Here is a 25135-nt window from a genome sequence, read left to right as displayed (position 1 = left end):
ATTTTTTAAATTCTATATTTAATTTACTTATTAAAAAGAATCAAGCCAAAAGTTTTAATATATATATATATGTATAGATATAGATATGTGATCTGGCTCATACAAACACATAAAAATCAGGAAGAATTGTAAAATAATGAGTTCAGAATCATTCATACATGTAAAAAAAAAAGGGCTGAGAATTGAACAAACAGTTGTGATCTGGCTCAGATGAAGACAGGAATCATGTATTTGTGGCAGTTTTTCTGCTGATTATGATATGATACAAGAATTCTTCACCTTACAAATGGTTGTCAAAAGCCAGAATGCTATTAAATGCATCATATTTTGTGAGAAAATGTGACATGCTTGGCACTATTTCTGGAATCAGCAACTCAAAATGAGCAAAAAATGAGTATTGGATTTCATTCAGCAAATACGATGCAGGTGGTGTAATCATGCGCTTGTGTTACAAAACCAAAATAATGACATGCTTTTTATGCAACACTTCCTTATGCAATTACAATTTTTCTAAAGGTGGAAAGACACAAATGAACCACCTACATTAATATAATGCACCATTCAAACAGACATCTAAAGATCTGCGATTGTAACTCTGCACTTTAATTCAACTATATATAAACGCTGTACACTGGTAAGTTCTAATAAACCTCTTCAGCTTTGGATATAGATATAGTTTGAGCTCTATTCAGCCGCTGCTTTGGGTTTACTCTTCTTCTCTTTGAGTTTGGCCAGTTCGGCCGTCTCCTCTACCTCATCCTCGTCCTCAGGCTCTCCGGGATCGACTGTAGGGGGAGACGGGGCGCTGCTCACATCCGCCTCGGGCTCTGGAGGGATAGACGGAGCGTTAGGGTGCACTGATCTGTGTAAATGACATGAAGTTGATGGGCTGAGCGGTTCAGCACCTGCAGTGATCTGCATGCTCTTGCTGTAGCCTGCGGCTGAAGACATGGCCTGACCGAGGGCCTGGTTGGTGCCCAGGGGCTGCTGGGAGCTGCTGGGTTTGCTGGAGGACGACCGCTGGCTGCTCTTGCTGTCTTTGCCCGGTTTGCTCCAGTACAGGTTCTCACCCGCCTGCACAACTTCTACCAACTTCTTAACAAATACAACCACCTTTATTAGAAAGAGACGAAATCTCATAATAAACTTGGAAATGTGTGTGTGAATCATCATTAGTAAAAATCAGTTTTAATAATTACCAGACTGATATAATGAGGAAGAACAGATGAATGAATGAATTAAAAAATATAAATAAAAAGAATATATATATACAGGTCCTTCTCAAAAAATTAGCATATTGTGAAAAAGTTCGTTATTTTCCATAATGTAATGATAAAAATTAAACTTTCATATATTTTAGATTCATTGCACACCAACTGAAATATTTCCAGGTCTTTTATTGTTTTAATACTGATGATTTTGGCATACAGCTCATGAAAACCCAAATTCCTATCTCAAAAAATTTAGCATATCATGAAAAGGTTCTCTAAACGAGCTATTAACCTAATCATCTGAATCAACTAATTAACTCTAAACACCTGCAAAAGATTCCTGAGGCTTTTAAAAACTCCCAGCCTGGTTCATTACTCAAAACCGCAATCATGGGTAAGACTGCCGACCTGACTGCTGTCCAGAAGGCCATCATTGACACCCTCAAGCGAGAGGGTAAGACACAGAAAGAAATTTCTGAACGAATAGGCTGTTCCCAGAGTGCTGTATCAAGGCACCTCAGTGGGAAGTCTGTGGGAAGGAAAAAGTGTGGCAAAAAATACAGCACAACGAGAAGAGGTGACCGGACCCTGAGGAAGATTGTGGAGAAGGACCGATTCCAGACCTTGGGGGACCTGCGGAAGCAGTGGACTGAGATCCAGAGCCACCGTGCACAGGCATGTGCAGGAAAATGGCTACAGAGAAGCAGCACTAAAGTATGAAAGCAAATTTTGCATGTCATTCGGGAATCAAGGTGCCAGAGTCTGGAGGAAGACTGGGGAGAAGGAAATGCCAAAATGCCTGAAGTCCAGTGTCAAGTACCCACAGTCAGTGATGGTCTGGGGTGCCATGTCATGCTGGTGTTGGTCCACTGTGTTTTATCAAGGGCAGGGTCAATGCAGCTAGCTATCAGGAGATTTTGGAGACACTTCATGCTTCCATCTGCTGAAAAGCTTTATGGAGATGAAGATTTCGTTTTTCAGCACGACCTGGCACCTGCTCACAGTGCCAAAACCACTGGTAAATGGTTTACTGACCATGGTATTACTGTGCTCAATTGGCCTGCCAACTCTCCTGACCTGAACCCCATAGAGAATCTGTGGGATATTGTGAAGAGAAAGTTGAGAGACGCAAGACCCAACACTCTGGATGAGCTTAAGGCCGCTATCGAAGCATCCTGGGCCTCCATAACACCTCAGCAGTGCCACAGGCTGATTGTCTCCATGCCACGCCGCATTGAAGCAGTCATTTCTGCAAAAGGATTCCCGACCAAGTATTGAGTGCATAACTGAACATAATTATTTGAAGGTTGACTTTTTTTGTATTAAAAACACATTTCTTTTATTGGTCGGATGAAATATGCTAATTTTTTGAGATAGGAATTTTGGGTTTTCATGAGCTGTATGCCAAAATCATCAGTATTAAAACAATAAAAGACCTGAAATATTTCAGTTGGTGTGCAATGAATCTAAAATATATGAAAGTTTAATTTTTATCATTACCTTATGGAAAATAATGAACTTTTTCATAATATGCTAATTTTTTGAGAAGGACCTGTATATATATTTTTTTAATTGTTGGATTTAATAAAGTTTGTGGGGATTATCAGCCTTAAAAATCTTATCAAAATAACAAAACCAGTTAAGTCAAAAGTTTCATTTAAAAGTTTTCATTTAGTTGTAATACGCCTGTTTTCTCACAAAGTATAGGATTATTGCAAAAATAATTGTATATATATATATATATATATATATATCATTTTTTTTAATTATAATTTTTTTAATCATGGCACTATACTGTTTTTAATTAAAAAACAATAATAAATACAAAAAAATAAGTTTTTTCCAGTCATTGTTTCCATTTTATTTGTCACTGTAATGAGCAGAACAATTGTTTTGTAATATTAGGTGTTAGTTGATGGGCTCTTAATGTCTAAATGTCAGAATAAGACTAGGGTTCAGTACCTCTGGGTCAAACTCAGTGTTAATGTTACTGTCGACCTGAGTGTTGACTTTTCTCTCCATCTCTTGAAACTGCAGCAGGGCGGCCTTCTTATCGCCCTGATTATACAGGAACACTGCAAAGTTCAGGTTCACCAGCAGGTTTGATTCCAGACGAAATACAGTCACTTTAACTCAACTAGTCCTGAACATTATAGCTCTACCAGCACAGATCAGGGTGTGAAGTACATACTCATCCAGCTGAACCGCCTGCTCGTAAGACCTGCGGGCGTTATCTGCGTCGTCCAGATTGGTCAGAGCAACTGATGAGGGTCACAGCACAAATAATCAAATTCAATTCAACTGGACAAAGATTCTCACATTTACACTGTTCTTTAAAGGAACTGTTCTTTTAAAAATGTTTTATTTATTAAAAATCAAAGTGCATTATTGCATTATCATTTTTTATGTAAAGTAAATAGCAAAAGTACAACACGTTACCTGTTTAAAAAAATAATTCAAACAGCAGCAATTGTTATTAGATTATTATTTTTAAAGTAACATCATTTATTTTTAATATTAATTTTAAAATAGATTTAATATCATATTGTTTTTTTATTTTTTATGTGAAGTAACAAAATATTTATTTTTAAATTAAGCATGCAAATTTGCTCATACGTGGATGATTTTCATATTTAATATCTTGTGTAAAATATATTATCAATATAATATAGCTTTATTGTCTTTCTTAATACGCATTTCTTTAATTAAAAAAAAAAACAATTAAAATATCATAATACATTATTATTTTTATGTAAAGTCACACATTTATTATTTTTTAAATTAGTTAAAAAGCTACTATTGTATTTAAATATGAGCTTTTTTATTAAGTGTAAAAAAAAAAAACATTTATAAATGTAATAATGTATTTTTAAGATAAAGTAAGAAGTCATTTATTTTATATTTAGTTAAATAAAAAGCAAAAGTAACACATACTACCTTATTACTTTATTACTGTCTTTTTTTAGTAAGGGTTTTTTTAATTGTTTTTATTTTTAAAATGTATTTTTTATGTAAAGTGACATTCATTTTTTATTTTTTTATGTAATAAAAAGAAAAGCAGCACGTTGCATGTTGATAAAACTATGTCAGACTCCTTCAGCAGTAGTGTTTGATATATTTACCGGCCAGTAGCATGTAGAGTTCACTCATGCGCGGCCGCAGGTTGATGGCGGCGCTCAGGAAGTGAAAAGCTGATGCGTACTGCTGCATGGTGAGATGAACCAAACCCAGATTATACAGGATCTTCCAATCAAACGGAGACAGATAGTTTGCCCTCTTCAGACAGCTGATGGCCTGCAGGAGAGAGGCAGGGGGAGAAAGGTAAAACAGGTCAAAGGAAAGCACTAAATGTTCTCGTGACAGTCTGTAACTCACAGCCACGTATTTCTTTTTGCCGAAGAAGCACATCCCGATGTTATTCCAGAGCGGAGGGCTCTCAGGGACGGAGTACGCCGCCACACGGTACTTATTCATGGCCACGTCATAATCTCCATGAGTCTGCATCATACTGCCGGCCGCAAGGATGGCCTGAACACACACACACACACACACACACACACACACACACACACACACACACACAAACACACACACACACACACACACACACACACACACACACACACACACTCAATGTTAATGGCACTTTAATGACAGTTAGTAAAAGTTCAAAAGAACGAAACTTCTTGAAACTATCCCACCTTGAAGTTATTGGGGTCGTATGTCAGAGCATTTCCGAGGTGCTCAAAGGCTTTCTGGTATTTCCCAAGCTAATGAGAAGACAACACAAGACAGAAGTAAACAAACACACTAACAACAGATCAGTTTGTTTAAAATGAATTAATTGCTAACTTTTCATCAGTTTACAAACTCAAGTATAGGAAACCCTGCTATAACACATAAATAATAATAATAATAAAAAACTTTCAAAAATAGTTAATAAAAATTGTATATCTCATTTTCATTAACACAATGCTATATATATATATATATATATGTACAGCAATAGAACATTATTATTATTGTTTTTTTGTTTTGTTTTTTAATATGTACGGTTATGGGTTTGTTCAAAACTGAATTTGATTGTAAGGAGTACTTGTGAAAATCCCACAAATCTGCATTTTGCATTCTAAAACTGCATGTATGAGCGTATAGATGGATATTGTGACGGACACGTCCCTCACCTGCATGTACAGCAGTCCCAGTGTAGTCAACAGCTCTGTGTTCTCTGGAGAGAATCTGAGACGGACACAGATAGAGATAACAGTGAATATTTCAACCCAAAATCAAAAGGATAAAGGACATGTTAAGCATGTTTTTAAGACCATTAGGATTTTTTCACACTATGACATTATTCTCCTGACAGGTAAGCACATTTGGCTCCAGCTGTCATTACTGTAACACAAGGATTCCCAAACATCAGATTTGAAACTTTAGTACTTTAAAAGGATGACAGAATGTTGATTGTTGGATGAACTATTCCTTTAAGTTTCCATTCAAAGTATCACACTTCAATCGACCAATCAGATTTTAGGGGCTTTAGATTTTTCAGATCTCAGCTTACTATAAGCTGATTTTAGGGGTAGTTAAATGCACGATTATAAAGCATATTGACTCAGATTCAGACTGTGGCAGGAGACATGAGAATGATGAAAGCAGAGAAAGCTCTTCCATCACGTGTGTGTTTGAGGAGCTCATGCCAGCAGCGGGCTGTTATTAATTCATGCTGACTGTGAGGCACATCTTCCCGCTATCGCGAGGTGAAGCGGGTGGAAAAGTGTGAGCTCTGAAAGCTCCTCTCATTACGGCGCGTCCCACTGCTGCACGTTACTAATTCATCAGCTCGATGGGAGGGCTGCGATAATGAGGAGATCTTAAACACACACACACACGCCGGCTTAAAGCTCCCCGCGGTTCTCTGATATCTGCGCTAGACTCACAGACAGTGTGTGTGTGTGTGTGTGTGTGTGTGTGTGTGTGTGTGTGTGTGTGTGTGTGTGGACAAGGGGAGGAGAGTCATCTCCATTTCTGCTCTCCGGGAAGAGAGGAGAGTCAACAACAGTAATCAAGAGTCATCAAATTGTTGGATTCACGCTGAGAAAAGCAGATTAGTGATTCCTTTTGCACTTTCATTTGTTGAACGTAAAAAAAGGTGTTTTTACAGAAGTAGCTGACCCCAAAAAAACGAAAAAGAAAAAAAAAGCTCCAGAAAATAAAGACCTAAGAAATATGCTTTTAGACATTGAAGAGCTTTATTGATTGCTTTTGCATTCAGACAGTATTCTTACTCATAGAATTAAGCATTCTTATTATTTTCACCAAACTCTTATTAACAAAATGTAAAAAATCTAATTTTCTCATTATCATAATAAATATAATAATAATAATTATTATTATTAATATAATTTAAATATATATTGTCATAAACTTATTGAAACTGTAAACTATTTATAGATAATCTACACAGATTTTTGACAATATATTTGAACAATAATGATTATATATTGACAAAACATTATCATCAAACTGTAATCTATTTCCACATAATGTACAGATTTAAAAAAATATTATTCATAATATATATATTCAACTTAATAATAAATGTGTACTTATATATATATATATATATAATATATATATATATATATGATATATATATATATATATATAATATATATAAATAACTGTTAATAATTGTAAAGATACAATATTTAATTATAAGAAATTATTGTTATTGTAATTATTATTATAAGTATACACTGCCAAATATACATTGCATTTATTGTTCTGAATTTATAGTTAATTTACAAATAAATTCTATTTATAACTCACTTTTGAATAAAATACATTAATTCATGAGTTGATTTATAAATAAATATAATCTATTTAAAGATTAATTCAAAATGAAATTAATTAATAAAAATAAAAAAATAATTTAAATAATTTGTCATCAACTACCCAGCATTGACCTACTTCAGTTTTTATCCATTACACACACAGGCTATGATTTGACAGAGATTGAAAGTTATCTCGACTACTGTTATGATCTTTTGTGGAGCTGTTGACAGCACTATTTGCTGTATGTAAAAGAGCAGCGAGAAGATTCAGCCTACTTTTGTTTCGCACTGAAGAAAGAAAGTCTTATGGGTTTGCATCAACATGAGGGTGAGTAAATAATGACAGTTTTTGGGTGAACTGTCCCTTTAAGGAGAAATACAGACTCCTTCAGCAAGTCCTCAGGGGTTTTTTCTGAGAGCCTTTAAAAGACAAATAGAAAAGAAAAAACAGACAAGGTAGAAAGAGAGAAAAAGAAAAGAGAGAGGTTCGAGCGGTCACAGTGAGACGGTAAATGTGATTAATTACAGCTACGAGTGCCTCACTGATCCCAGCATGCTTTGCTGCCTTGGGCGTCTTATCTGCGCTGCGGCAGAGCGACACGCTGAGAGCATCTCCAGGCGTCTGAAGTTGCTTTCTGGCAACAAAACTGTCTCGTACATCTTTACTCACGTTGTGCGAAACATGACCGAAAATAAAAAGAGGCGCTCCCTCTGTTGAAATGCATTCTGGGTAAGTCAGCACAAACACAACACTTCAGACACTTCAAGAGAAAGTGTGCTTGACTCTTTAAGTCAAATGTGACTGATGACAAAACATACAATAAAACATGTCTGGAGGTCCCAGCAGTTTCAGATCCGAACGCTCACATGACTCGCAATAAAGAGATTTTACCAAGACGCTCGGTAGCAAGAAAACATAAAGTCTGCGTATTAAACATAAAACACACTTTTGAGCGAAAACAAATGCAGTTTCACCAAACTTTACTGTCTCTGGATGCTCTAAATGAATGTAAAGTACCCTGTTGAAAAAACAGCATATGCTGGTGAGGTATGTTTTGAAGCATGGCTGCTGCTTTTAACTGGTTCTAACCTGGTCATGTGCTGGTCCCGAGCAGGAGCTAGTTACTTAGGACCAGCTTAAACCAGCTCAAACCAGCAGTCATGCTTCAAAACATACCAAACCAGCATAGTATACAGTATAAAACATGTGTGCTTAAAAGTGAGGTTGTGTATTGAGACGTACTCCACAGCGCTCTTGTAGACGTCAATGGCTTTCTCTGTGTCGCCCTGCAGTAAGTGGATTTTTCCCAGCATCATGTAGGTCAGATCATGTTTATTCAGCTGCAATGCCAAGTTTAACTGTTCTTCTGCCTGAAGACAGAGAGAGAACATGTTTAGCACAACATCAGATGAGGACATGTGAAATAAGATTATCTCAAATAAATGAAGAATATCCTCTGCCAAATCTGGAATCTTTCATACAGCCAATAAAAGAAAAGGAAGTGTGTTAAAAAAATGTACAGTATATACTGCAGTAACATGGCAAATATAAAAAAAAAACATGACTAGCTGCACTTACACTCCTGAAGTCTTTGGTGTAGATGTAACAAACGCCCAGATTATGGCTGATTTCCTGCAGGTAAAAATAATCACACTTTTATGTAATATTTCACAGGCATCCCATTTGTTTATTGTCAAACTAAAGTACAGGTGATTACAGGTAAAGTTCTCTCTCTCTCTCTCACACACACACACACACACACACACACACACACACATATCCATATCACACCAGATCTGTGGAATTAAAAACCTGCAATCTAAAGAATATACTAATTTCCGTATAATAAAAGTGAATGGAAACCAGCTGTTTAAATTTAAATATATATAATAAAAATAGTAAATCAAAACAACTAAATAAAACACACACAAAAATATATAAAAAATAAACCCTAACCCCTAACCTAACAATTTAAATAAATAAATACTAAATACACAAAAATATAAAATCTAAGCCCTAACTCAGAATTTAACTATAAATAAATTATAACTATTAAATAAATAATAATTAAATACTAAATAAATAAACAAACCAATAAATCAATACAATAAAAAAGACACATTCATAAACACAACTCATATAATATTAAATAAAGTAAATAAGTAATAATAGAATAGAATAACTAATAATAAATAACTAAACAAGTACGTAAAAAAAGATTTAAAAAAATAAAAAAAATTCAACCCTAACTGCTAACTTGACAAATTTAAATAAATAAACAAAATATAAACTATAAGCCCTAACCCCTACTATTAAAATAAATAAATAAATAAATAAATAAATAAAAACACTAACTTAACCAATAATTAAATAAATAAATAAAAACCCTGATCCTAACTTAACCATTTAAATTTAAAAAAAAAAAAAAAATACCTAGTGATGTCATTGCGATTAATCGCATCCAAAATAAAAGTTTTTGTTTATGTAATATAAGTGTGTACTGTGTATATTTATTCTGTATACCTGAATATAAATACACACACATACAGTATATTCTTTGAAAATATTTACATGTATTTACATGTATATATTTATATTATATAAAAATATTTAATAATAAATAATATTATTCATATTAAATTAAATATATGCATGCATGTGTGTGTGTTTATATATACATAATAAATATACACAATACAAACAAATATGTTACATAAACAAAAACTTTTATTTTGGATGCGATTAATCATTTGACAGCACTGAAAAAAAAAAAAAAAACCTCTGATCCTAACTTAACCATTTAAACAAATATCTAAAAAAACATATATATATACTGTGATTGTATGTAAAAGAGCTGTGTGAAGACATTTGCACATACGGGTCTGGAAGTGTGTAAATAATTCAAGTTAAATCATTCTTTTAAAATACACACTCATCAGACAGCACTCAGGACAGAGGAAGTGTACTTACCCAGTCTTTCTGATTGAGACGTGCTGCTTCATTATAAACCTCGATAGCGGCTTTGTGCTTCCCTAACAGGAAACTAAACACAGAGTAAACAGTTCATAAAATAACACATATCTTAATTCTCTATTCAGTTTACACAGATCCAGAACATGTCAAATAGACACACCACAAAAATACAGAGAGAGGTGTTTTTGTGATTTTAAACAATGGTCGTGTGTGTTTGGGCTACTGCTTACAGGGATCGTGCCACTTGCTTGAGGTTGTCTGAGCTTTTGGGGTTGAGGATGGCACAACTCTGGAACAACTCCAGAGACTGCTGGATCTTCCCCTCTAAGCGCACAAGTGAGTAGAATAAACTTTTTATTCGATAAGAAAAAAATGTGCATAAACTATGATGGTGGAAAAGAGCACTAGTGTACTGCTCACTGCCCAGTATACTGTGTCCCACATGCTACTGTTTAAATCTACAGTAGTATGTGAAACAGTAGCTATGTTTCCATCCACCTATTTTTCTGCGCATTGTGGATGATCGCAAAAAAATAAAACACTGGATGGAAACGTCAAGATGCCACTGAAAAAGAAACATCACAACTCATGAGTAGAATAAACTTTTTATTCGATAAGAAAAAAATGTGCATAAACTGCGATGGAAACACATTTACCGAATAAATTCCACCATGCGCACTGAAAAAGTCATGTGACTTTGCACAATGAAACAGCATAACTTGACTAACCAGCGGACCGATCTCGTTCACAGCATCTATATGTGACCCTGGAGCACAGAAGCAGTCTGAAGTCTCTGGGGTATATTTGTAGCAATAGCCAGCAATACACTGTATGGGTCAGAATTATTGATTTTTTTTATGGCAAAAATCATTAGGATATTAAAGTAAAGATCATGTTCCATGAAGATATTTTGTAAATTTCCTACTGTAAATATATCAAAACGTAATTTTTGATTTATTAATTTAATTTAATTTAATTTAATTTAATTTAATTTAATTTTTATATTTTTTATTTTTTAGATTTTTTTTGCACCCTCAGATTCCAGATTTTTAAATAGTTGTATCTCAGATAAATATTGTCCTCCTAACAAACCACACATCAATGGAAAGATTATTTATTCAGCTTTCAGATGATGTATAAATCTCAATTTTGAAAAATTGACACTTTGTAGTCCAGGGTCACATATGTTGTTTTGGTGGTTCTGAAATGCCTAGGGAAATCTTTCATCAAAGTATTTCTGTATAATTACTGTCTTACATGACTGTGTTCCCAAACAGCAGCATCGTCCGAAAGCAATGACCGCATTTATTATGTTACATCTGCTCTCTCTGAAGCGCAAGTCATTTATTACTTATGAAAATTATAATATTCAGTGGCTTCTCCTAGTTTTCTTAGTGATATTTAGTGCCAGTTAATCAGGAAGTGATGATTTTATTGTCTTTGACTCGTTGGATGGAAACGGTGCTTTATTCGCAAATGTTTTATGTTATATTCCAGTTTTGCGCACAAGTTAAATTTGCATCTTTGGATGGAAACATAGCTAGTGCTGAGTATCATTGACAAACTATTACAGTTTTTTTAAAGAATTATTTTTGGTACTTTATGCCTTTATTTAGATAGGACAGTAAGGAAGCAAAGTGGGGGAAAGAGAGGGGGGACGTGATCGGAAAAGATCCACGAGTCGGGACTCGAACTCAGGACGCCCGAAAAGCAAAAAAAAAAAAAAAAAAAAAAAAGAAATTAACCTTAATATTAAAGTTGTAGTTTTTTTTTTTTAATTGTTACTTTTTTATCATTTTATTCTGCTTTTTATTAATTTTTTAATATTTATATTTTTTACGAAGTCTTTAATTTTTATTTATTAGTTTCAGTTCATTCACTTTTAGTTTTTTTAGTACTTCATTTTAAACTAAATGAAAATGAGAAATGGTGCCTTGGCAACTCGCTGAAAATTAACGATAATTCTATTTCAAGCAATATATATATATATATATATATATATATATAATGTTTTAGTTGCAGTTAACTTTAATACCCCTGATGTAAAACAGTGACTTCTATACTAGAATGTCACATGACTTCATTAAGTTGCATGTTCAGTGACTGGTGTCCAATTATCACACATATTATAATATGTTTAGTATCTTGGCCATTTTTGCAATTGTACTAAGTAATTTTGGGTAATTCAAAAACTATGTAGATGCAGCATTGGATTATGCCCTTTGCACATCTGAGACTGACTCAGTCTGACCACTTTAGAGTAATTTAATACATGAACACTTTTAAGAGTCTGTTTACTGTGTAGTCTACACTGACCTTGCACATACACAGCATATTCACACATGCCTTGAGTTTCATGCAGCTGTTCTTTAATAATGGCCTGAAACAGAAGAAACACAAATCAATTAACATTATTAAGAGTATTCTACAGCAGTTAAACTCTCTCTGTAGGTCTTCTGGTTTTACCTTGCAGGTCTCATAATCTTTGCGGATATAATGCAGATGTATAAGCCAGTTCCTCCTCTCCAGGATCGGAAGCTCAGGAGCTGCAGACAGAAGAAAAACATAAAGAGATGAATGTATACACGTATGGAACAATAATTAGTGGTGCACATAAGAGCCTTGACATGCCTGAATGTCATTGCAAACGCTGCAAGATGTTATAATGTTCATAAATCTAATAAATGTGTTTGAATCAGCTGGTTTTAACATTTCAAACCTGACAAACATCTTTCTGTCAAATGTTTTGCTTGTACAGTTTGATTGTGCAACATTCTTTACAATAAAAGACACTTGCTTTGATATTTCGTATGTAACGCAAGGTCATTCAAACATTTTAAAGTTTGACTCAACTGTTCAGAAACTTTTTTAGGCCAGAGATTAAAGAGATGAGATTTATTCCGGCTGTTTCATCTTGTGTAGGACACTAACTGGTCTAATCACGAAAATGCAAATATCAAAGGCGGCATAGAAAATCTGCAGAAAACTGCTTCTATTTTGGATATAGAGGGCAGACAGGCTTGCTGTGAGCCGCAGCGGACTCTTCTCGCAGTGGGGGGCCGCACAAGACTCCTCGTCCCGAATCCAGTGGGCCCCAGAACAAAAGGAGCCAAACATCTTTCTCCTCTTGCTCACAAGCCCTCCGGCAAAATCTGATCTCAATCCGTTCTATTCCTGGAAAGACTTTTCGCTCTGAGCCATAATCCTCTTCACTGAAAAACTGGGCCGAAGGGGAAAATAAAGGCAAACAGCGCCACCCACGGGATGAGCGGATAAAGCGACGTGTACTGTGACAATGCTTGTTTGGTTTTGCAGTACTTTATAATTCAAAACTGAATTTTTCGATTATTTATATCATTAATACACATAGACTCCGGAGATTCTGACCTTTCTTTGGACGAGGTTTCTTCAGGTCTGTGGCCGCAGGCAGCTGCACATCCTACACAAAGAAAAACTGTAATATATTAATCAAATTCTGTGTGCTACAATGAACATTAGCCCATTTTTATATTTATATTTACATATTCATATACTTTTCTCTCTTTAATTCATCCTTTTACATCAATTCTCTTTCTGTTTATTTTATTTATTTATTTAGGAGCAGAAATAACCTTACTGTTGTGCATTTGATAAATAAATGCTGACTGCTGACTAATATTATGCATTTTAATATTTAATATTATGCAATAAGAAATCATAAGAAACTAATTATCTTAAGAAACTATCATAAGAAACTAATTATAAACTAATATAAGTTTTTTTTATTAAAAGCAGAATTAACACATTTTTGCGACCATGATTAATAAATAATTTACATTACATCAATTTACTTTTATTACAGTGATGACGATATATGTGACGTAATATATGGTTAACTGTCATGAAACAAAAATATGCCAGAACGCAAAGTATCTTAATGGTCCTAATATAAACTTGATTTTCTTTATGTAAAGCTCATTTTAAATCTTTATTTGACAGGCTCTGCTGTTCAAGATTAAACGAAATACGAATAAAATATACCCGTGTTATTTAAACCGTCGATCTGTCAGATTGTTTACTCTTTGCAGATATATTTAATCTGACGAGCAACTAAATAACACGATAACGAAGAACAGCGGTTCCAGACTATCATAAGCCATCATGAAGAAGATCTCTGTTCATATCAGAGGTATTAAATATCACGAGTTTTTGTGTTTTAATGAAAATAGACATAATTTCTCACCGTTTTCATCGCGTCGTCCGCCATCGCGCTCCGTTCCTCCTCACTTCCGGCGGACGCTTCTGTCACTATGGCAACACCCGCGACGTTCGTCACCGCGGCGCGTACAGCATAGAAATTATTTCCAGTGCTAAAGGCTCACGTGACAAAATATAAAAATACCGTTATAAAGTACATTATGGCCACTATACAGTAGATAAACTGAGAATTCTGGTCGATTACTTTATTAGAATCATCAATGGTGAAGAACTGTAGGTAAATCTGCATGCACATAAAAAACATACATTACATAATAATATATGTGTGTGTACTGTGTATATTATGTATATATATAAATACAAACACATGCATGTATATATTTAAGAAAAAATATGTTGTTTATATATTAAATATATTCATTTATAATATAAATTATATGAATATAAACACAGACATGTAAATATTTTCAAAATATATACCGTATTTGTGTGTATTTATATATATATATACATATATACATAATAAATAGACACAGAACACACACATATATTATGCAAATGAAAACTTTTATTTTGTATGTGATTAATCGTTTGCCAGCACTAATTTAAACACAAAAACACAAGAAAGGTGCCTGGTTAAAGTCTTGCTTGGTTCCTTTATAAATGTTGATGGATTGTAATCACGAACTCTAATGACAATATATGTAACTTTTCAAGGATTTTAAAAGCATTTTTTGGATTAATGCACTTGTATAATGGATAAACACACTCTGAAAGTGAAAGCGTGAAAGCAGACTATATAGTAATTTGACACTGAATTTATAAACCAGGATGTAGGATTTAGTTGATGTATCGTACATAATACACACAAACTATCACAGGATATGTTATTGACCCAGGAACACCTTATATAACCATGTGTGTGTAAATTGATCCCAGACATGTAGTTTTTCCTCTGAGTGACGGTAGGTTCCCCGATCAGCACTCTTTATTTGAGCAGCGTCTGGAACAGTGAGGTAAATGTTGACAGTGTCACTGAAGAGCGAATCAGAGCAGGTTTTTCAGCAGGAGGGGTTTGGCCATCTCCAGGATGTCCAGGTTGGGATCCAGGGATCTTCCCAAACCCTCCAGGACCATGATGGCAAACACCATAGACGCAAAATTACTCTCCAACTTCACCTGCAACAGAAAGAGCAACACATCTCTCACTTAAACACACAATAGCATTAAAATACAGCGTAAAATCACTGCATCACAATGCATTTTCATGCATTATGTCACATGAACTATTTGTGCATGCAAGATTTTTAACATTAAAATTTCTGCTTTGTATGTTAGCATTTATTTTGCATGCAGTTCCCGTCTATGCATTATTTAAATATGTTTACAAAATTTTATTTCAGTTATGTTATGCTGCCTCACATTAAAACAGAAATGCTTCGCTTTTCAGTACTACTTCCAGTTTATACATTTAAAGGCTGCTTTTTGAGTTATTGAAAGGTAGATGTTTCATTAAGACATTACGCATTATTTTACAGACATTCTATGACGTACAAACTTGTGCTAAGACCAGCTGCTCTCACCTTGTGATGAATCAGTAAACCAAAGACTCGAGACAACAGCTCGGACACCTGAATCTAGAAAACATCACAAGTCAGTTCATGCTGCTTAATATTTTTTTATGGAAACTATAACAAGTTTTTGCAGGATCTCCTAGAACAGAAAGTTCAATGAACAGCATTTAGTTGAAACAGAAATCTTTTGTAACATTCTAAATGTCTTAACGGTCACTTTTGATCAATTTAACACATTCTTGATGAATAGAAGTATTAATTTCTTTCTTTTTTCTAGTGTATCACTGTTTCCAGAAGAATACAAAGCAACTGTTTTTAACATTAAGAAATGTTTCTTGAGCAGCATATCAGAATGATTTCTGAAGATCACATGACACTGAAGACTGGAGTAATGATGCTGAAAATTCAGCTTTCCGTCACAAAAAATAAATTACATTTCACAGTATATTACAATATAAAATAGTTATTTTAAATTGTAATAACATTTAGAAATATAACCATTTTTATTGTATTCCTAAACAAATAAATGCAGCCTTGGTGAAAAACTTGACTTGAAGTTAATAATGAGTAAATCAATAACAATCCCAGACATTAACTAATTATGGAAGTGATGAAGGTAGTGATGCGTAACTCCGTACCTTTCCCAGAGAAAGTGTGTCACTGAGTGCATGATCCACAAGTTCAGCCATTTCCTTCTTGAAACGCGTCACATCCTGGCAATCATTGGCGCGGGCGTGATGAAGGATTAGCTCTGCAACTCGCTCACCCTGGCAACACAAGCACATGTTTGAACTCTCATTCTGACGGCACCCATTCACATCCACTGGTGAGCAAGTGATGTAATGCTACATTTCTGCAGATCTGATGAAGAAACAAACTCATCTACATCTTGGATGACCTGAAGGTAAATAATACTAAAATAACACTGATGCGGATTTCAACAAACAAGTCTCAAACATTTCTATTCACTTGAAATTTGCATTCATAAATGTGAATAAAATCCCCATAGAGTATGTTTTTCACCTGTTTGAGAACGACAGCGGTGAACACGGCTCTGAAGTTGCGCTGATCCGCCTCGCTGAGCTGTGCCACGATCCCTGCGTCCAGCAGCACCAGCTGTAGCGGCGGAGGAGTCTGCCTCATGCTGACCACCACAGTGTCGCACATGTCCGTCAGAGTCGCCCTGTCCTGGGGTCCCTCTCCTCGCCCACCCTGCACCAGGATGTTCCCGGGATGGAGGTCACCGTGGACGAAATTATCCACAAACACCTGCCAGAGATAACCAGAGGTTAGATTAATGAAACACATACAATTAATCTTACCATTGTTTAAAGGAATAGTTTACACAAAATGAATATTTGCTGGAAATGTACTCAGCCTCAGGCCATCCAAGATGTGGATGAGTTTGTTTCTTCATCAGATTTGGAGAAATGTAGCACTGCATCACTTGCTCACTAATGGAAGTCAACAGAATCAGACACAAAAAAACTCAAAAAAACATAAAAATAATCCACAAACCAAAACCACCACTCCAGTCCATCAGTTAACATCTTGAGAAGAGAAAAGATGTGTGTTTGTAAGAAACAGATCCTTCATTAAGATGTTTTTAACTTTAAACCATTGTTACGGCTAAATTATATGTGTCCTCTATCCATAATATTGTTTTCTCCAGTTAAAAAGTAATCTCGTCTGAACCAGAAGAGAAAAATGTACAGATAAAGCACAATGTACAAATTTCCTAAACAGATATGTGAGTGGATTTTGACGAGAGAAGATAACAAGGGACGGATGTTTTCACTGGAGGAAGCGTTATTATGGATTATGGTTATTATGGTATTTTGGCCAGAAGCAACAGTTTGAAGTTAAAAATGTCTTGATGGATTTGGTTCTTACAAACAGTTTTTCACTTCAAAGGATGTTAACTGATAGACTGGAGTGGTGTGGATTACTGTGATGTTTTTATCAGCTGTTTGGACTCTCATTCTGACGGCACCCATTCACTTCCATTGGTGATCAAGTGATGTACTGCTACATTTCTCCAAATCTGTTCTTATGAAGTAACAAACTCCTCTACATCTTGGCTGGCCTGAGGTTGAGTACATTTTCAGCCACATTTCCTCCTAGGTGAACGATTCCTGTAACTAACCATTTTCAAAAGAAGATCGACACCCATCCGTGCGATTCTCTGCTTGATTCCTTCTGGAACGTCGGAGCTCAGGTACGTTGAGATGGGTTCACTTTCCTACAAGAGCATAAATAAATGTTAGTTCTTCTCAGTGGAATGAAGTCGGATAAACAATATTAAAATGATCGAGAGCACAGCCGTTTTGACCTCGTATGTTTCCACCATCACAGTCCTTGTGACAAACGGTCTGAGGGGCGTCGGAAACTTCACATACTGCAGATCTTTAAAGTTCTTTTGGAACTTTTCGATGTTCTGCGCTTCAAACCGAAGATCGATCTGCATCAAAGAGATATTAAAACAAATATATCAACTCAGCATGAAGTAGTGTTATTCATTGACATACTATTTTAGTTTTTAGTTTCCTTATTTTAGATATTATTTTATTTTATATATATATATATATATATATATATATATATATATATATATTATATATATATATATATATATATATATATATATTTTTCAAATATTATATTTGTTTTTATTTTTACATTTTAATGTTTATTAGCTATTGTTTTTTTTAAATATGTCTATATAGATGTCTATATATGTATTTTTAAACGTTTACATTTATTGTTTTTTATTATTATTGTTTCAGTTAGTTTTTTATTTTTATTTCAAGTAGCAAAGACCTTTTTATGGTTTTAGTTGACTATAATGACCCTGCATGAAGGAAGGTGTCTGCACCTGTCTGGTCATGAGCTTCTCAAACTCATCTACAATCTCAGGCAGGCTGAGCCACTTGATGCCGGGCAAACAGTTGAGGAATAAACTCCCAGCTTTCATCAGGATCAGATCGATCTGCACCTGCTGCCTGATTCCTGGATGAAGAACCTGGTTGAAGGAAAAAGATTCTCGAGAATAACGATGATAATAAACACCTAATAACAACAACAACAACAGAGAAACCCAATTTTAGTCCAGCACCTTGATGGTTAAGATGGTTTTTGGAACATTATAGCATTTATTTTTTACATCCCAAACCAGTTACCCAGCTAAACAAGAGTGACCACCTTTACATTCCTCCACTATTCAGGTAATTTGTGACCTGAAACAATTTGAGTTCAAGTCTGTTTTTGTAGAGTCTATGGTTCAAGCCCTAAAACTGCATCTTGCATCATTTGACTAGTTTAAGTTGGTTTGATCTGGTCTTTTCAATCCAGGGTAAAAACAGGCAAAAAAACTGAGAAGAGTAGAAATAAATATCTTGAAAAACATGACGTCTCATTTAAATTGCAATTCTACCATAATGTTATGTATTTCTGTGAGAAAATAAAGTGTTTTTAATTAACGAAAAACAACAAAGATTAAATAAAAACGATCAAGATAAAATCAAATAGAATTTTCTTGTTATTTATGAAAATTAATGGTGTAATTTAGTGATTATAAAATACTAAAAGAAATTCATGAATGTAATATTTTATTTCAAAGAAAGTGATATTTATATTTTCGGGAAAAAAGTTGGTGAAATCTTCATCTTCCAGGATATTTCTACTTAATAGAGTATACTATATATATATATATATATATATATATATATATATATATATATATATATATATATATATATATATATATATAGTATAGCATTTAATATACATAAGATAAAATAAGCTAATTTGATTTCATATGAAAATATATGAGGTAACTGAGTACTTTACTAGTAAATGAATACAAAATGAAATGCATACTCATAATGTTTTTATTTTATTAAAGAAAAAATAATTAAAAAAAATAAATTTTTCAGGAGGGAAAAAAGAAGAGGTGCAATCAGTTAGACCCAGAACACAACATAGTTTTTTTGGGATGAAGCTGCTTTGATCTGGATTTTTTTTAACAGGGTTGGACAAAAATGTTGACTTAAACTTCAAGAACAGACTCAAAGGAACTAATAAACAGAAAAATACATGAAAACGTCATTTAAAAAATGATTTTACCTTGATAATCCGACATGTGATAAGCATATGATAAGAGAAAAACATGATAGGATCATTTAAAAAAAAAAAATTAACAAAAATATGCACATTACTCAAGATGGTTGGAAGGGATGGGTTTAAAAAGTAAGAAGAAAGTAAATAGTATCTTTACCTTAATTGCCACAGGAATCAGACGCTCTTCCTCCAGGTGCTGGTCTGGACCAGGTCTCTCTCGGAAACCCCTCGTCCTGGTGTCCGCCGTCTCTTCCTCGTCTTCATACGTCTCCCAGAAGTCACTCAGAGCTCCTCCCAGACCAGGGATCTCCCAGGCCTCCAGGAGATTGTTCTTCTCGAGCTCCTCCACCAGCTTCTGGAAGGCCAGATCTTCGACGCTCTTCACCCTGGCTTTGGCGCGGTACACCTGTGCCACACATCCCGAGCCCACAGGCTCCTTCCCGTCAAACACAAACATCTGCCTCCATCCTTCCCCAAACGCCCTCCTCAGACAGAGCTTGGTGTGGGACCAGGGATGGGGCTTCACCCGCACATGAAGCCTTGAGAAGCGATCGCAGAAGTCCCGGGAGAAGATGTCCCGTCTAGTGCTGGCCCACTGGCCAAGCTTGATAAAAGTAGGTCCAGATGTTTCCGTGACCCAAAGGAGGGCATCCAACCAATGGGACGCCCAACGTTGTGATAGTAAAGTCAGGGGGTACAGAATCAGAAGTGGGCTGAATTTGAGAAGAAGCACCAAGGCGCGGATTCCCAAACGCAAGACGAATATGAACCTGTGGATCTGCACTCGGGCGACTGACTTCCTCTCTGTGGTCCTCTGCTGATGGATGGCTTCCTGTCCAGCGCGTAAGTGATGCCACATGCAGTCCAGCAGAAAAGTCCCACTTTAGGGGCCTGAGATATAACATGAGTACCTTTAAAAAGAAACACTCTACGTGATGGGATTCTTATCGAGACCCTGTGCACCATGTACCTGAAGCTCCGGAGCAGGGGTTTTGCACAGAAAGCAGACATTTTTGATACGGTTTTTAATTATTTAGACATTAAAAAAGTTGTTTAAGGACAAATGTAGTGCAGTTGCAATTTATAATATGAGTTTTGAAATCAGATGCATGAAAACAATAAGATCATGCATGCAGTAACGTTATGTAGTAGAATGATTCATACACATTCACATGCTAATGGGAAATTATGGAGCGTTTTGCTGCAAAAATCTACGTGCAAGTTGTGCGTGTGTTATGCATACATCCGCAGCAATGTTAAATCATTACGTCTATGATGTTTAATTTAATATCATCCGCAGAAAGATTCAAAAGACAGCCGCTCCTGCTACAACGCGTAATCATATACATCCTTATTCTTTTTATCTAGCACTTTTTCGCTGCCAGATGTCCACAGTCGTGCTGTTTAGCGTCATCTCACATTGTATCTCCACATCTTGACGCGAACCCTCCTCCATTCATTCAAATTAATCCTTCCGTGTGAATCTCAACACTACTTCCCCGCCTAATAATCACTCCGAATCAACACCAAAATTATTTAACTCCTACCATACTGACATATAACAAGCGAGACACTTATCGAGTAATTGATGCGCTGATACCGCATTTAAAAAGCAATACATCATCAGCTCAGCTCAGCAGTAATAAACATAAGAAATGTAAGCTGTGATTGAGTATGTACTCCGTATGCGATACCAGTTTGATTAGAAAAGACTATTAAATTAAGAAAATACTAATTAAAGACATAACCAAAACAGAATGCGTAAACCATCCCAGTTGCTCAAAAAACTTTCATTCTTTATTAATATTAATATATACATATACTTAAACATAAATAAGAATATAAACATGAACATACACACACATACAAACATGTGTGTAGGCTATATACTGTGTGTATGTGTGTGTGTGTGTGTGTGTGTGTGTGTGTGTGTGTGTGTGTGTGTGTGTGTGTGTGTGAAGTAAATGATGATCCTGAAGCACAAAACCAATCAGAAGTAGCACAAGTATATTTGTAGCAATAGCCAACAATGAATTATATTGTAAGGGTCTAAATTATAAATTTTTATTTATGCCAAAAATCATTAGGATATCAAGTAAAGATCATGTTCCATGAAGATATTTTGTAAATTTCCTACCATAAATATTTCAAAAATAATTTTTATTAGTAATATGCATTGTTAAGAATTCATTTGGACAACTTTAAAGATGATTTTCTCAATATTTAGATTTTTTTTGCACCCTCAGATTCCAGATTTTCAAATAGTTGTATCTCAGACAAATATTGTTCTCCTAACAAACCATACATCAATGGAAAGATCATTTATTAAAAAAAGAAAGAAAAAAAAAGTAAGAAAAAGAAAATTACCCTTATGACTGGTTTTGAGAATCATTCAGTGCAATAGAAACACATAATAAAAGAATAACAATAGAACAAGTAAATAGGAAATAACAAATTAACAATTGTATGTACAGGTATATTATGTGCAAAATCGAAATGTAAACAAAGTATGTGTTAGATTCATTTCGCTTCATTTCTATCTGTTTTTAAGGCAAGATCATCTCAAGTTTAAATCCATAATCCTCATAAATACTCCACCTCTGTTCTCTCTAACATAATGAACTGAATTATACTATAATATTCCTCTAGAATTCTCTGTTAACAATGTTTCAGATAAAGCAAAAGTAGAAAACTGATGTTTAAGTAAAAATTAATAATGAATGAGAGAAATCCCAGAGAGACTTCTTATGTTCAATTGAAAAGTAGAAAAAAACTTTAGAAAGCAGAGATCTACATAAATCATGAAACTGAGTTTTAACAAACATACACTCGATTTTTTTTCTGTGTTTCTCCTCACAGTCCTGTAGGTGTCGCTGTGATGACTGTGTGCTTCATTATGTGCCAATCTGCCTCTCTCTCTCACGCATAAAAGAAACACACAAAGACAGACCTGTTAATCAATGTCTTTCATTCTCTTTTGCATATTGAAATGCTGTGTGCGGTGTTTATTTATTTAGAAATATCATATTTGATTATACATGCATGTGTTTTTTGTGCATTTCTCATTCATGTGATGCAAAACTTTGAAATCCCTTGTAGTCAACTTATTCTTGGGTTTTCAAAATGACTTTTACAGAGTTAATCGAGCACAAAAGCTTTACAACAGCAACAAAAGACACTGCTTCCATCAAATCTGTGCGTAACTCGATCCCTCGAGTCCATCTCCTCCACCTCTCTTGAAGTCCAGCCAAGACTGTCCTTCTCATGGGATCTTTAGACACTCCCTCTCCCAGAGACCCTCAGACCCAAAACACATCGCTCCAGGGGGCTCAACTCTAAACCCTGCTGTAAACAAGTGACTTCAGATCATGCTTGTGCATGCCAGTGTAAAGAAAACAATCTGATTTTAATAAGCTCTTACAAAACATACTTAATATTTATCTGAAGTGAGTCCGTTTGATCATATTTCCGGGAGTCTTGGATAACAAGGTTTGTTATCTAATGCTTCAGCTGCATTTATTTGATCAAAAATAGAAGTATTATTAATTGGAAATGAACCCTCATCAAGTGACCAATTATTGATTGAGTCAAACCTTAGACATTTCTCCTAACATTTCTCAGGAGAAATAAAAATAGGCAAGTGCATACTTATCATACAGTAAGAGTATAGTGCTGTATGTTTGAGTTCATATTAAGATCCTTGACTTTTCATTTTAGTCTTGATAGTTTGAGACTTGATCTAAAACTCTGGAGGAGACACATATACCAGGATCTTTTCTAAACAGAAAAAGCAAGCATACGTTTCCATTTGATTTCTATTTAATCTCATGCGAGCGATCAAAGAGATCTTCTCTGGTGATTTTTTCTTACAGGTCAATTTTTAAAAGCATCTGAGGTATCCAAATACTTGATTCCAGCGTTTATGCGGATGGATGGAATTTGTTCTGTGCTCTGTTTGGCTCCAGTCAACTTTTAAAGCAGGACACTCCGTCTCCACGGCAACCAGGCGTCCAATCACTCGTCCAGCTGCAGATTAGTTCAGCAGTGGGGGGTTTGGAGGAGGAGAAACACTCTGATGGGAAAGAGGAGAGGGAGGGGGGTCCTGCTTCAGGAGGGAGGGGTGGGAAAAGAGAATGAGAGCAGAGGAAGGCAGAAACACTGGAGAGAGATAAAGTTTGAGTCTATCTGAGCGACTGCTGCTTCTCTTCTGCTTGCAGGCTGTTTGCAGGATACACGGGGATCGGCTGGGAAAAAGAGGATTTAATCAGCCAAAGCGTGTGCTGGAGAAGGAAAAGAGAGGAAAGGGAGGAGAAGAAGGGAATAGCTGCTCAGATCATGAGAGTGGATGCCGTCTTTCCTGGGGTCAGATTTCACAAAATGAGAGACCACTGCACTACTGTAGGGCGCAAGCAACAGAGCAAGGTATTTGTGTGTGTGTGTGTGTGTGTGTGTTTGTGTGTGCGCGCGTGTGTGTGTGTATGTGTGTTGTGTTGTGTGTTTGTTGTGTGTGTGTGTGTGTGTGTGTGTGTGGTTGTGTGCGTGTGTTTGTGTATGTGTGTGTGTTTGTGTGTGTGCGCGTGCGTGCGTGCGTGTGCGTGTGTGTGTGTGTGTGTGTGTGTGTGTGTGTGGGTTGTTTACTTAGCTATACTTTGAGGGCAAAACCAAAATTACATTTGACAAAACCTCCCTCAGTGGTAAAAACGATTCAAAAAATAGTAAATAGAGTAAATAATGTTGTTTTTTAATTCTAAAAATAAAATTGATAAAATAAATACAATAAAAATACAAGAATAGTTTGTAAAAATATTATATATATATATATATATATATATATATATATAATATATATATATAAACCTTTTTAGGGGTGGTCTGTAGTTATTGTGTGACAAAACCAAAATTATGTTTGACAAAACCTCCTTCAATGGTAAAAATAATTCCAAAATAGAGTATTTTTTTTTGTTCTAAAAATAAAAAAGATAAATAAAACAAATACATTAAACATACATGAATACATAAAATAAATAAATAAATAAATAAATAAATAAAAAGAAAAAAAATATAAAATATAAAATGGGGGGAAATACTTTTTAGGGGTGGTCTGTAGTTATTGTGTGACAAAACCAAAATTATGTTTGACAAAACCTCATTCAATGGTAAAAATGATGAAACAATAGAGGTAATAGTGTTTTTTTTATTTTAAAAATAAAAAAGATAAATAAA

General features: G+C 35.0%; 3 protein-coding genes across 3 annotated transcripts in view; 1 reads left to right on the top strand and 2 right to left on the bottom strand.

The window, feature by feature from the left end:
• Positions 1 to 206: 206 nt before the first annotated feature.
• Positions 207 to 14383, bottom strand: bbs4 (Bardet-Biedl syndrome 4). Its single transcript, XM_042753150.1, has 16 exons — positions 14245 to 14383; positions 13410 to 13461; positions 12489 to 12568; positions 12335 to 12402; positions 10253 to 10372; positions 10020 to 10092; positions 8628 to 8681; positions 8292 to 8419; positions 5396 to 5450; positions 4913 to 4981; positions 4587 to 4739; positions 4334 to 4505; positions 3405 to 3472; positions 3174 to 3320; positions 906 to 1113; positions 207 to 827 (listed from the first exon to the last, which is right to left on the bottom strand). Exons 1-16 carry the CDS (start codon positions 14266 to 14268, stop codon positions 685 to 687), a joined length of 1614 nt encoding a protein of 537 aa, XP_042609084.1. The 5' UTR covers positions 14269 to 14383; the 3' UTR covers positions 207 to 684.
• A 392-nt stretch (positions 14384 to 14775) lies between these two features.
• On the bottom strand, positions 14776 to 21372 carry adck2 (aarF domain containing kinase 2). Its single transcript, XM_042753151.1, is given in 9 exon segments — positions 14776 to 15398; positions 15803 to 15856; positions 16432 to 16560; positions 16817 to 17062; positions 17940 to 18035; positions 18126 to 18254; positions 18669 to 18815; positions 20070 to 20755; positions 20758 to 21372. Coding segments are annotated over 9 exon segments (1785 nt in total). The 5' UTR covers positions 20924 to 21372; the 3' UTR covers positions 14776 to 15266.
• Positions 21373 to 24052: 2680 nt separating this feature from the next.
• The window catches only part of si:dkey-82f1.1 (DENN domain-containing protein 2A), a 38623-nt gene continuing 37540 nt past the window's right edge, over positions 24053 to 25135 (top strand). The window contains exon 1 of the mRNA XM_042753553.1: positions 24053 to 24334. The gene's annotated coding sequence lies outside the window, so the exon portion shown is untranslated. The remainder of the gene's footprint in view (positions 24335 to 25135) is intronic.

Source organism: Cyprinus carpio, chromosome B25, assembly GCF_018340385.1.
Source record: "Cyprinus carpio isolate SPL01 chromosome B25, ASM1834038v1, whole genome shotgun sequence".
NCBI lineage: Eukaryota > Metazoa > Chordata > Actinopteri > Cypriniformes > Cyprinidae > Cyprinus > Cyprinus carpio.
Note: the sequence above shows the minus strand (reverse complement) of the source record. Positions and strands in the feature narration are given on the sequence as shown.

Bases quoted from the DNA above. Each gene is read 5' to 3' on its own strand.
- bbs4 (XM_042753150.1), bottom strand. From the start codon at position 14,268: ATGGCGGACGACGCGATGAAAACG. The intron at 12,403-12,488 runs GTAAAACCAGAA...CTTCTGTTTCAG, and splicing joins AAGATTATGAGACCTGCAAG to GCCATTATTAAAGAACAGCT. The intron at 3,321-3,404 runs GAGTATGTACTT...GTATTTCGTCTG, and splicing joins AGCAGGCGGTTCAGCTGGAT to GAATCAAACCTGCTGGTGAA.